The following is a 14,392-nucleotide window of genomic DNA, read 5'->3' on the forward strand; positions in this document are numbered from 1 at the left end:
AAAATATCTCAGTTATGCATCAGAGGAAACCTGGTTCTCTTCAACAATGATGAAAAGTCGATGCTGTGAGCTCACCTGCTTGGTGGTCGAGCATCTCCATGGTTTTGTTTCCCGTCTGTTGGCTCTGGAAAAGAAACGAAAAGAAAAATGAAAGATCGCATCCTCACATAAGAGCAGACAGGAATAATTAAAAGGTAAAGTCATGTTAAAAATTAAACGATTTTGACCTTGCTAGGAAAACACACAAAAAAAATTTAAATGACAAGTTTTAAAATAAGCAGTAGGACACAGCATTTTAAGAAGAAAAAAAAAGTTTCAACAAGGTAGATTGATAGTTTTCTAAATTATTTGTGTAATAACACCTTTAAGCAAAATGAAACATTTTAGCATTTTCTTTCAGGTAGATAAAACAAGACCTGACTGAAAACATAAAAAAGAATAAAAACATCAAACGTCTCACCTCCTCTGCCATCTGCAGCATCCTCCTTGTGCTTTCCAGAGACTGGAAGGGAAAATATAGTTAAGATCATTTTTAGGACAATATTACCAAACTTTACTGTCACTGAAGCGTTTCTTTCAGCGACTGACATTAATGGTGATAAAATTAAAGTGTCATTAATTACTGAATGACACTTCGTGACAACAGTCATTCATTCATAAAGACGCCTTCATGTTCATGACGGGCGTGATGACAGTGACATGTCAGTCTTATCCACATCATGTCACATGAAGTGTTACCAAAACATCCTCAAAAAATATATTCATATTAAGAAAATACTCAATCTACTTTGAAGTACTTGATTTGATTTTTTTTTTTCCTTCTTCCCAGAATTTTGCAGTCTCTCTGGAGCCGCACACAATGTCTGAAGCTGAAATACTCTAATTTTAACATGATTTTCCTTTTCCGGTTATTCCAGTTGGCAGACTCGGTAGGATTTTTGCAAATTATTTTGGATTACACTCAGAATACAAGCCCCTGAAGACTAAAATTGCCCCCCTGTGGTCTGAACTAATAAACATTGGCAGAGATTTCTGAATTTCATTGCCAACAAACTCCAGAGATAGAAACTTTTTGTGATCATAGATTTTCATAGGAAGGGCGATGGAGGAGGGCACAGAAATAACCAAAACACCAACTGGTTGATTAATACAACATGTACAATTGTTTTTGAAGAATGAATCATGTAAACTTCTTATTGATTGAATATAAGAGAAAAACAGGTTGGAGTCACTGATCAGGTAAAACTCACAAAAGTAAATAGACGGAAGAGTCAAGAAACAACGGTGGAAAGGAATGCAGTTGGTTCAGGTAAAAGCTACGCCCTTCATGCATCTATTAAAAGGAAATGCTGCACAGAATCCCAGGAACTGCAGCAGCTTAGCACAACACTGCACAGTTGCTATCACTAATTCTTAGTTAACAACAGAGAGTCGTGAACAGATTCCTCATTTTCTCCGTTGTGTTTGCTCTGAATACATTCATCGGCGGGTTGAGAAACAGGCAAACACAAATTGGCTAACGGGACGCGTTCAGCTCAGCCAGGTTTCTGTTGACTTAGCCAGAACATGCCTTGTTCGGATGAACATTACATTATTGCTTCTGCAATCCTCCCACTTGTCCAGTAAAGCCGAAAATTGCTGCCAAAAGTTGCCAGATTGTCGTGGCGTCCCAAATCTTAGATATAGAACAGATTAGCTTTTAGCAGTTGTATCGGAAAGCTTTAATGGGAAAATATTGTTTATCCTAAATGAGATGGCAGAAAGCTACAATGAAAACTTTTCATGAACACATCTACCAGAAACACGTCTACAAAAAAATAGCTACAGCATGACTGTAATATGCCAGGATTACAAAGTGTCAAATGAAATTTGACAGAAAAACTGAAAAAGCTGTACTTTTAAGGTTAAATAACCTTTCAAATGTGCCTCAAAATGTATTCATACACCTTGAACTTTCACAAATTTCATTCTTTTATGTATATTGTTTGTTTTTTATTCTCGACAAACCAACACAAAACATGGTTCATCAACCACAGGCAGCAAATTAGAAATTTGAAAAACAGTGTTTTTCTCGATGTTTTGCCAAAGAAAAACATTTTTTTGAAATGGTGATATGCATTTGTATTTAGAAGCAAATCTAGTTTTATGTCTCTGCCAGTTTTTAATATTTAGAAGATTTTTTTTTATTTTTTTAGAAAATTTTGCCCGTTTGTTTTTGCAAAATATCTCAAACTCCCAAAGATTAGACGGGTGCCGTAAGTACACATCAATATTCTGCTTTCCCAGAAATTTTCAACAGGATTTGGGTCTGGACTTGGATGAACCCATTCTAACAATTACGCTCTGATCTATTGACAGCTGCTGTGGATTCCTTGTCCATGAAGAAGAAAAGCATCCCCACAGCATTATGCTGCAACAACCAGGTTTTATTGTAGAGATTGTGAGTTAAAGGTTACATGAAAAGTGATTTTCTGTTTTTCTGACTAAAGCTCTTCTTGCCCAGCCTTTGTAATCTTTACTGACTGTGTCTCACAAGGTTTGCCATCCCAATTCTGCACACCTGACTGAACTGTCTGCAACAAATGGTTAGGATATCGCTTCATCACGTCAACCTGCTGTCAACATCTCCACAACTTTTTCCCTCAATTATCTGCAGATTCTTTTTATTCACCAATATTCTCTAGCAAACCTTTGATATCTTTGCAGAATTTCTGCCAAGAATAAACACAAATTTACCAACTTGTACATTTCTGAAAACAAAATGTTTTATTTATAGTGTATTAGAGTGAAGGGGCTAAATTCAAATGCATGCTTCTCTTTTAGATAAAAACACCCCCATGTCCCCCAAAAAGTCAGACTTTTCCTTATATTTCATAATTATTTGTCATTTAAATTAGTCGTTATCTTAGTACAATAAATTAACAGCTCAAAGTATATAAAATTTTTGCAGGGCACAGTATTTTTTACTGCATTTTAAACAATAAATTGTAATGTCCTGATACACAGTCAGTCATGCGTTGAGTGTTTAAGGTTTGACCAGTTACCCAAAGCCAGAATGGTTAGCAGAATTAGCAGCAGGACGTTCCCATGCCGACACGCCTCCTTAATCAACCAGGCAGCAGCACAAGGAAGCAGAAGAAAATGAAGAAAAAGAAGTAGTAGAAGAAGAAGAAGAAGGGTTGAAAGAAAACTGCAGGTTTAGTTTAAACACAGAGAGCAGGAAAACACAGCTGAGACAAACAAGAGAAGTTTAGAAACAATACACATTAGAGCTGAGTATTTACTTCATCAGTTGATTATATGGTGTCCAGTGCTAGTTAAACTATCAGCTTCATAGTAAAGAAGCAGATTGAAATGAAAGTCAATCTGTGAAAAGCACCGCCAGGTCAGGAAGCTACCAGACTAAACCAGGAACCAAAACCTCACACCTTCCACGCTTTTATGAAGAAATAGTTTTTTCTCCCTGTCATGTTATGCAACAAATGGCTAAAAATATTGTTCCATAATATAATGGAGTTGTTTTGATTTTTTTCCCCCAATAATAGCCACATTTAAATTGTAATAATTTTCACATTTAGATCAAGTCTTCCTTTGCTTTTACCACAGGTAGCTCGATGAGGACAACATGTGGTTTTGGATCCGTTTAGCAAATCAATTTTCATCAATGCTTAGCTTTAGTGATGTAGGTGGAGGACTGTTTAGCCTTTACATGGAACCAGTACTTCCTATGTTTACGCAAGTACTTCACAGGAAGAACGCCTTCTGCTTTACATATTCATATTTTCCACCCACTTTCATTCATTTCCACGTGGAAGTAAATTTGTTTGGCTCCTAAAATGAAACATCTGTTCTGTTTGTTTACTTTGCATAGCTATTGTGTTTGGTGTTCTCTGTTTAGAGAACTACTCAAAAGATTCGCCAAAGATCTACACGAACATGCATTTCTGTTTTTGTGTTTTAATCTAAGGTTTTTTTTTTTTTGTTTTTTTTAAATAAATCTGACTGACATTTTCACTTTCTTGCCATGCTAGCGTGCAAATTGTTCACTGAAAGTTCACACACTTTAACTGTAAGGAGTATCCATGTACTGGTGTACATTTGTTCGATTTGAAGTGAATAGACTAAGCATCTAAAGCCTGTAGTGTGAGCATCCAAAACATTCTAGGTTTCATTTCATTCACCAAAAAATTGAACATTTACTAAGAGAGAAACAAGGAAAGAACAGGACTCAGTACCTCATCAGTCAGCTGGTTGGCTCTGACAGCCATTTGCTCCACACTCATGTCGTCCATGTTGGTGCTGTCCTGTTTGGCGGCTCCGCCTGTGGCTCCGAGCTCAATATTCTGCGGCCTGAAGAGGGAGAATCGCAAGTCAGTAAAATAGTTACCATTAACTGTGACTTTTATAAGATTTATGTGACCCTGAACCTGAGAACGATGAGAGTACAGAGAGCAAAGTATCTATGACAGCAAACATGCATATTGTTGATTCAACTCACCACATTAAATGATTATATTTTTAATCTAAGGGTTTCATTAAAAGAAACAAATGAAAAGGAGTAACATATTGGTGCAACTCTGACAGGCATATTAGCATCAACCAATAGTTAAAGGTTACAAACATCACTAAAATGTTCTATTACACTATAATAATTAATATGTTGAAGCAGCAGCTGCAGAGAAGCAACTCATTCTTTTATTCTATAAGGAGAAATATAAAAAAAGATGCACAATAAGCACTTGAAAGCTACTTAAAGCACATTTTGATGCTTTTGTTCAAAGAATGAAGCAAAATCAAAATCCGTATTTCAGCTCAAATTGTTTAACCTGCAACAGTTATTATTTTATACTATTTTAACAAGAGTAATAACTAGAACTGGACAATATGTTGCTTATTGATCATTATCTTAGTATCGTTGTTCACATAATCAGTGTTGAAAAGAGCTGCCTGGACTGCAATGAGTGTTTGCTTATGATGCAAGAACCATTCATTCAGGTTCTCCTTGCCTGTAGTATATTTAGCCCTCAGTTTTACCTCTAAAATGTTTTAAAGATAAAACTTTTTTTTGTTTGTTTTATCTCTAACTTGGAGTCTCTGTTTTCTCAGGAACCAAATACAAAAATACAATAAAACCTTTTTTAATTGAATATGTTGTAAATTATTCTACCTTAGTAGGAACAATTTTTGCTTTGCTTCTTTTTTTAATTAAGTTTAATAATATTTTACATTTCTAAGCCTTTACCCTGACACCACAGAGTCTCATACTCTCACTGTACTAGTCTCTGCTTTTATATTCTAGGAGGAGCGAGCACTAAATGTACAAAAAAAAAAAATATATATAAATAAAAACAAGCATGAGACTCCTCTAGTGACAGTGTTTTGTGGGAAGATAAAAACGCAATCAAAGGAGTTTAAATGGCCTAAAATCCACATGACCTCCATGACTTAACATCCTGTAACATATCAGCTGACATATATGCTTATACAAATGTATATATATTTATATATGCTGCACACCAATATCTGCCAGCGGATAGTCGGGATGGTTTATCGACTGAGGTCTCACTTTTAATGCATCTATTAATTATTAAGCAGATAAGAGCTCCAAACACTTACTGGGTAGAAATCTGGAAATAAAAGGTTCACTTATCCATCTCGGCTCATGTTAAACTGATTACTTGACAGATGACTAAATGAAGCAGCTTGAACAGTAGGGAATTGTTTTTTTTCTTTTCTGATTGAAAACTCATCAGATTTACACCGATATGATTAGAAACATGCGAGTTAAAGCTGGCCTGTGGTGTAAAAGCGCAAGTCATACTGCGTGCTGCTAAACGACTTGCCTGAAATATGGAAGACAAATTAGATGACTAATATTTTAGACAAAGGTAATGAATCGTAGCATGTTCAGTGCTGACTCAGCTCATATTTGAGAGGGAAAGAGAAATGCAAAACTTAAACAAAGCAAGGTTTGCTTCTTAAGAAACAGCAGGAGGCTCAACACATTCTGCATTAGAAATGCACAGAGTGCATTTTAGATGCAGCGTAGCTGCAAAGGACTTGAAAGCTGTAAGTCAAGAAATAAACCTTGAGACTGAGTGCTGGGAACCAGAAAGATATCACACAATTTAAAACTAGTGAAAGCTACAACAACTTTCAACAAACTTATGAGAATACTGATTACCACTGACTCACATTTTTCTGACTGTCTTCCTTCTTTAGTATTGCATAACATCCGCACCACTTCCCTTAAGATTTGCCATCTCTGCTAGAAAAACATACATCAGCTTTGGGTATTATGGGTAATTACAGTCCATCCAGTGGGCCAACTACATTATCAATATGCAGCCCTACCAAATATTACAGGCAGTCCTTTGCTAAATTCAGCACACTCATTCCGTTACATAGGATTCAATTTGTTGACCTAAAAATATTTGATTAGCTGGCACACACAAGAAGTGCAGATAAGGCTGGTACTTTGCAGACTGATAATCTTATTTTCTTATGTGTCTAAAATAAATTAGACAAAAAATAAATAAAAAATCCAGGTTCTTCGATAGAGGGTAAAAAAAAATAAAAACTGAGGAACTAGATCATCCAAATTTATGCATCAAGGAACTTTGAGATCATTCAAATGTGTGCATTTAAATGCACTTCCTTAACCATTGTGATTTTTAAAAATTCCAGATGAAATGCACAAAATTAAAGGCTCCATTTAACTGGTCATCACTGATCAAGGAAAAGCTGAATGATTCTGATTGACTGGCGCATCTCTATAAATAAAACAAACAAAATTATGTCTTTTTGTTTCATCTTTGCGAGTTTTTCTGAGCTAAACTGTAATCTAGCTCCCTCTGCTCTTTCTGGCATGTCACTCAAACTTCTGGTATGCAGACTTGTTTACACCTTCATCAGCCTAAAACAGCAGCTGTGAAGGAGGTTAACTTTTGTGGTGGGTGAGAAGCACAATCAAAGCTCTGAGAGTTAGAGGAAGATTTGATGAAGGCTTTGCATGACTCCAAACAACAGGATTATAAAGGGGACATAAATGCAATGTGATCATATTCTAATAAATAATTAGGAACACGAACAAAACAAACTATGTGAAACGCATAAAAAGAGCGTAATCGGAATATTTCCTTTGAAGAAGATCAATAGTCAGAATATTGTTGTGTATGTAAACACAGCCATTGTTGTGGTGTCTCCCAATGTGACTTGTACCGGTTTAATTATTCATGATTTCAGCTCTTTTTATCTTCGGTTTAACTCTGAACACTGTTCTAATTTTCCTCATAGCTTACTTGTCTTGTTCAAGCATCATTTTATTTACCTACTTTAGATTATTATATTCATTTCCTTTTGCATCCAGCATGTGCAGCTTTGTGTAGCAGGAACCAAGAAGCATGCTGCTTTTATTAAACACAGATTCACCCAGATATCGTCCGTTTCATAAATCCTGCATTGCATTTTCTGCAACATAAATTAGTAACACTCATATTTAAGACCTACTCCAAGATTTAGAATCCCCTGCAAAGCGCCGTAATAATTAACAAATGAAACATTACGACGGCTTACAAACGAAAAGCTGTTTGTCATTAAAAGCAGAGCTGAGACTGTACCTTTAAGATGAGAGACGACGCGCTCTCAGTATCACTTCGTGCAACAGCTGTGGTACTTTAACACCGCGTTCATTTATTTTTATTGTGACGAAGCATTTGCATACCACATCACTTTAAAACAACAAGATTATATATGGCGACATTAAAATGCAAATAAGGTGCAACTCTGGTTCCTTGAGAATTATACGAAGTCTCAAACTATTGAAGCCCGACACCCACAGCAACAGTTTAGCCACTTCTGCCTGCGGATCATACGAGAACACAATAACTTCATGTTAGGCGGCTCAATGCAGGCTCTGTGTTCAGATCAACAATCAGACTCAACAGACTCTTGAGCATGTGTCATCAGGAAGCTGGGAGCTACGACTGCAGAGTTGATCAACTTGTTTCACTATGAATGAACTTTTTTAGGATTTACTGCTAAGAGGAAATTGATTTTAGTCAGGAAGTAAATGATAATGAGAATCAAATGATTACTTCCCTACCTGCAAGGCAAACATGGTTTAGCTGTCTGGGTGGTTTTCCTAATTCAGAAACCGACGGGTGTGAAAGGTGTGGCGTCAGTGGGATTTTGAGGCGATGCTTAATGATTTTGTTTGTTCCGTGTTGTGACACAACCACCTTGACACAAAGGTGACATGAGAATCAGCTCATGACGGGCTAAGATTCATCACAGACTGTTTTGTTCAGGGACGAGGACCAGTCAATCATAAACGCATACGCAAGTTCAGTTTTTTTTTCCTCTCAATTTGACCCCAAGGTGTTTAGATAACAATAAAGGAAGTACCGCTTTATTCATTTCTACATTTTTTCCGCTCTTGTCAGCATTTTTTCTTTTAAAGGTTCAAATGGCATTTTCCTGTTTTGCAAATAGCCCCCTGGACTTCAGATCTCCTGTCAAACCTACAGCAGAAAAAAAATAAAACTAAGGTGGAAAAATGGGTAGTCTGCTTGGCAGTCGGTTCAATGATTTAATGTTGTTGACTCTACATTTATCTCTTATTTCCCTTTTTCTTGGACCAGAGAGCACATGTTTCACAGAAACTCAACAGCTTTTTTCTGACAGATCATTAAACTCGGTATGACACAGACAGAAGTTTACATCTATAACACTGAAGGCGGATTTATCAGAAGCAACACGAGAAATTGAACATGTCGATAGGACTGTCAGGATCATTTCTGCTGGTGATTTAATGACGTAAAACTAAGTCTGACCAACAATTTATTAATCCATCAGTTTCAGATTACGTTACCCTCACTTGCCTTCACTCTTTCGTCATTAATTTAATAATCCCAAGAATTCAAAATGAGACATTTAGGAGGTTTTGTTCAGCTGATTTTGTCCAAGTTAGGAGAAAGGATTTTAATAATCATTAAGGAGATAAACTGTGTTTATATGGAGCTTTATAGTGATAAAATAAACTCACAATACACAATCACAGAAAGTTGATTAGTGGGTTTCCAATCACCAGAAGTCAACAATGTTTTCAATCTGAAGTCTCATTTCTGCCTTCAGACTTGCAAAACTAAATTTGTCTATAGTAATGTATGTTAGGTATGTTGGCCTCCAGAATCACCACTGGTTTAGACAATAGGTCACGTAATTAAGACTGGAAACACGCATACAAGTAGTTTTCTATTGTCTGCATTGTTATTCCGTGCATCTCCAGATCTGGAAAACGTCTAAATCAATATTTACTCTTTCACGACTGCAGCAGGACCAGATATTATCCATATCTGAGATGATCTAATGGAGATACAAAATGTAAAGTTTGTAAAGACAAATGTTTTCAGAGCATGCATTACGCCAAGTAGGGGAGCCTCTTCTCTACCTACACACTGCCGCTCAGCTGGCTGAAAGAGGCTACATTTTTTTGTTTTTGTTCAACTTTGGCTGTTTGTAAATATTTCACGGACATTCAACGTTTCCCATCAAGGCGTTGCCATTTGATAATAATGTGATACACACTCTTTTATATTGTTGTGCAGAGAGCTTTGCTTCCCAAACGTGCTGCTGCACACTGCCGGTCAGCTGGATGAGCGAAGGCTACTACATTTTTAACCACAAAACAAATGTGGCTGTTTGGAAATGTTTATGGAGGAGAAAAACCATGGACAGTAATGCTGTGGAGATTACAGGACCACCTCCCATCGCTCTTAGTAAAATAACACCAATTTAGTTGGCAAGCTATGAGCCCAGGGTTCTGTCAAGCAGCCAAGTGCAGGCTGGCATCCAGAAAGCAAAGCTTGAATAATATCCAGTTGAACACCTGTTACCCTATAAAGATCAATAACCAAAAAAATAAATAAATATCTGCCCAATCTGCTTTTACTTAAAACTAAATCTAGCAGTTTATTCTATATTTTTTGCTCAAGTCAATGTAGCAAATCAAAATAACAATAAATGTAAATGATACTACTGGAATAAATAATATAATTCAGCAGCAGTGGGAGTTTCAGTTTTAAATAAAAACTACATGATTCGAAACATTTGTAATTTTTGAGGTGAAACCGGACCAACTAATCAAATCTTCGTTACAATAACTTCAGTTCCAAACTCAAGAAACAGAGTAATGGACAAAAAACATACATTTTTGTGACTACGCTCTAGTTTATTCTTTAAGTACAATATGTTTCGAAAAACAATTGCCAATTGTATTTAGATAATGATTACTTTGATAATAAGCGTTGGTATGTTGTTTTTTTCCCTTCCCCATAATCCAAAAGCACAAGTCTCAAATAAGAAGTTACAAGACAGATTTTAATTATTTTTGTTGTCAGCCTAATTTAATAAACTAGCAGACACACGAGGAAAGATTTAACAAGCCTTAAGGACATACCCACTCATGTTGTAGGTCTTCACGGCACCAACAGAAAGTGGATTAAAAACAATGGCCTGAGCAGGTAGAGGCTTTTCTTGTTCTTCAGCCCAAACTTGTTCCTCCAGATCTTACTGATGAACAAAGTGACGTCTTTTCTTATCCTAGTCACGTTGCGGTAACAACTCTGTATAAAGCATTTCTTTTACTCTGACTGTGTCCATTTGTTCAAAGAATGAACAGTTTCATAAAAGTGGGTTTCTCATGTTTCATCAGGGTTAGTCACTATCATGGAGCAACAATTTGACCTATGACATCATGCTGAAAAGTCCCCAGCCTGGACGTTTTACTTTTACTTTTCAGTTTACAGATGATACATTTAGGGCCCAGGCTATGTTCCCCCCCAGGTAAACAAGCTCAATGGTTAAAATAAGGCTGGTTAATTAGGTCCACAGCCACATTTAAATTGAGGCAATACACCATCAACGCACCTGATAACAATTCAGTCAGGTATCGATCACATGAGGAACAGGTGCGTTTGGCTGTGCGACAAATATTAACCAAACTAGTCTGAAACAGGAAAGTCAAAAACACACCCAACACAAAGAAAAGTTGACCACGCAAACCCATAAAGCAAACTTTTAAAACACCCAAAAAATAGTTCTGGGGAGAGAGAGGGGAAAAGTGTCAAAATGTCCTTACATTTTTTAAATATGTTGTGGTTGCTCTCATATATCCTGGTTGGGAAAAGGAGACGGAGTAGGGAACTCGTCAACCTAGCTAACTCCAGCTAGCTGGCTAGTTCCGCTTTCTTGTTAACTTAACGACGCCGCTCAAACTACGCCTAGAGGGAAAATGACCAGGTATTTGAAGAGACGGTTTAGACTTACTGTTAACCAGTTGAGGGGAAACTCCACCTTCTTCAAGGTATGTAAACTTGGCGCTGGTCACTCCTGGATTCCTCCACTGCCTCAGCTCCGCCGTCTACACGAAGGTAGAGGTATGTCGGTGAGGCGTTGGCGTGTCGTCGGAAATACCACCACTCATTAACACGTAACTTTGCAGTGGCATACTTTTTTTTTTTAATTAAATTTGTGCTCAATTGAAAAACACATTAAAAGTATACATATATTTGCTTTATTAGTTTTATTGAGCTTTATATTTACCACTCCTTGTCATGCTAGTCATATGCAAAGTGTTTGTCTTAGCTATTTTTTTTAGTTAGTTGCTCATTATTAATCGCAAAATTTCAAGTTACAAGTTTACTTGAATATGCCAAAAGCTACGTTAAGTTCGTACGTACTCTATGTGCCATGTACTTTTATTCGTAATAATAATACGAATAAATTATTATTGTAGCGTTAATAATAAGTACATGAACTGAACGCAGCACAATAAGTACATGAACGCAGCACATGAGAGCAGGCATGAGAGAGTATTTTCTACCCTCTGGAGTCATAAGATCCCAGAGGGTAGAAAATATAAAAAAGAGGCACTCCTCAGTTTCCCCACATGAGTGCAGCATTTACCCTTCACCCGGACCTGCCCCTGCCCCCCTCCAGTCCTCCCCTCTTCTCCTCCTGTGGGTATTTTACATGAAAACACAGCACCAGATATATTCCGTAGTGCTTCTGAGTGGTGCTCTGAAATCCAAGCCTCTAGTTCTGAATCTGCTGTATAATTCCCCAACTTTTTTGTGCTTTTAGCCACAAAAACCGTCTTCAAGGTGACTGCAAAGATAGGCAGACAGGCAGCCAATGTATCAGCTGACAATGACTAAAAGCCAAGAGTTTTTATCTCGGTAACTGTACCTAAGTGTTTTCCCACCTATGCAGCTAAATACTAACGAGTTTTTTTTTTTTTTTAAATCCATTTACAGTCTCAAGTTTGGACAAATTATCCTTCAAAGCTGCCCTCACCAGACTGCCCATATAGTGCCTGAATGATGACTCGCTCTCTTCGCCCATGTAACTTTTATAGAGTCTACATAGCATGCATTATTCAGCAATAACACCGAGACCATCTGGACTTCTGTGTGTGTTTTTGCCTGTGTGTCTACGGACGGGTGAGTGCTTCGTAGTTAACTTTCCTGCTGCCATCATTTCACGCCACATCCAACAGCGCTTGAAGAGCTAAGAATTAGTATCTCATCTATAATTACAGCTAAGGTGTAATGCGTGTGCTCTTCCACAGCAGATCCGTATGTGGAAGAGGAAGAAATGTAGAGTCAGAGGACGTGTATTGGATGGAGTCTAGCAGAATTGCACGCTCAGGATCAAGCTCTTTCATCACGTCGTTCCCCATTAATAGAAATGGGAGTGCTGCCCTAATTCCATAATTTCTAAATCATGCCTGTTAGTCGAATATGAGGAGACAAAGGTACAGGGGAGAGCGGAGAATAGATTAGTCTGCATCCTAATGATGTGTCAGGGAGAGACGGAGAGCGGAGGAACAAGAGATGAAGGGACGAATGGAGAGAAAGAGACTGGAGAAGAATCTTGAGAGGTTTCCATCTGGATTCCTTGGCTTTGTTTTCTGGCCGTTGCCAAAACCAACATCACACAGGCCAATTTTTTTTCTTTTTCTGCTGATTCTTTTCCCCTTGTGTATTCCGGCCTAAAAAACGTGCCAAAATAATTAAATGGTTAATTAGATCTGGAAGAGAGTAACGGGGTTGCAGTTTTACACAGTGACTCGGTGCTGCGCTCGTTCTCGTGATTTCAAGCAGCACATCTGGTAATTTCTGGCTCCGCTCCAGTTGCATCACTCATCCATCTTTCCTCTCACAAGGGTTGAGATATGGGAATGTGGGAAATGTTTCGAGGCCTTGCTTGATCGAGCTTAATTTTACATTGGGCTAATTCCGCCCGTACCTGATACTTGTCAGGACAAAGAATTGGCTGACCAAGCGTGCATCTCAATATGCGGAGATAATTTCATTCCCTACTCTCCTCCTCACCAGAGTACCCTCTTTTTTTTCCCGTTTGAATTGAGCTCTCATACGAGGCAATTTGTCTGAAACCGGAGACATCAATAGCCATTAGCCTGCTTTTCGAGGCCCAAACATGGCAAACTAAGGCTCATCTATTATTCATGCACCTCGCTTTCCCCTCCAAACAATGCTTCTTATATTTTTTTTGGTGCATCATGTTGCCAAAACTGACAAGTCAGTGGTTTCAAATAACGCTTTTGAAGCAAAGCTGCTGAATGTTTTACGCTAGCAGTAGGTCCGCTGGTGGAAGAGAGACGATCGCGTCGCTCTGGTAATGTCTGGACTGATGAAAGCCTGCTGAGCTTAGAAAGCAAGGAGATCTTCAAGTGAAGGTTTAAAAATTTCAGCATGTTTGAAATCTACACCAGTAGGTCATTGTCCTACGTCAGTCAAAAGAACGAGGGAAGTGAGGTTGAAAGTGCTACTGCTGAAGAATGATCCTCATTATTTTTGCTCTTTGTTTTATTTTAATGAGATCCCCTTTATGAAGGGTAAGAACCATGGTGTTCAAAATCAGATGTTTTTTTTTTTTTGTTTTTTTTTGCATGGTCTTTGAAGGGTTTTAGCAAGACTCCCCACTGGGGAATTGCGCTCACATCTCCAGATTGCACCCACACTTAGCTGGACTAGTTGCTGGAAGACCAAAGGGAAGCTGAGTTCTTCAAGCTGCAGTTTGAATGTGAAATATTGGGCTGCCAAAGAAAATTATTTTTAACAAAAGGATTTGCAATGTTTACGGTAGCACATACAAGAAGACGGGTAGACTTTCACTCCACCGTGCAACGCCTGCTAGCAGAGCAAAATCCGAGTTGAGCGATGTTGTTGTTTTTTGTTCTGACATCAGATCTAGATTTTTGATCTGTGGTGAGACAGGCTGTCTACAGCGTATTTCCACAGACTTGGCGAAATAGCCTGTGGCAACATGCGCCTGGTTTCAGACCATCTCTCATTTGTGCTCTAAT

At 37.9% G+C, this 14,392-nt stretch overlaps 1 protein-coding gene across 1 annotated transcript in view; it reads right to left on the reverse strand.

Moving 5' to 3' along the window:
* LOC103146518 (synaptosomal-associated protein 23-like) overlaps positions 1–10,572 on the reverse strand; it is an 18,730-nt gene extending 8,158 nt beyond the window's left edge. Inside the window, exons 1-4 of the mRNA XM_007564488.2 lie at positions 10,460–10,572; positions 4,236–4,350; positions 461–502; positions 50–124 (exon numbers count right to left, since the gene is read on the reverse strand). Of these exons, the coding sequence (XP_007564550.2) occupies positions 50–124; positions 461–502; positions 4,236–4,350; positions 10,460–10,467 (240 nt within the window). The 5' untranslated portion in view covers positions 10,468–10,572. The remainder of the gene's footprint in view (positions 1–49; positions 125–460; positions 503–4,235; positions 4,351–10,459) is intronic.
* Positions 10,573–14,392: the final 3,820 nt, after the last annotated feature.

This window comes from Poecilia formosa, unplaced genomic scaffold (genome assembly GCF_000485575.1).
Source record: "Poecilia formosa unplaced genomic scaffold, Poecilia_formosa-5.1.2 Scaffold160, whole genome shotgun sequence".
Lineage (NCBI taxonomy): Eukaryota > Metazoa > Chordata > Actinopteri > Cyprinodontiformes > Poeciliidae > Poecilia > Poecilia formosa.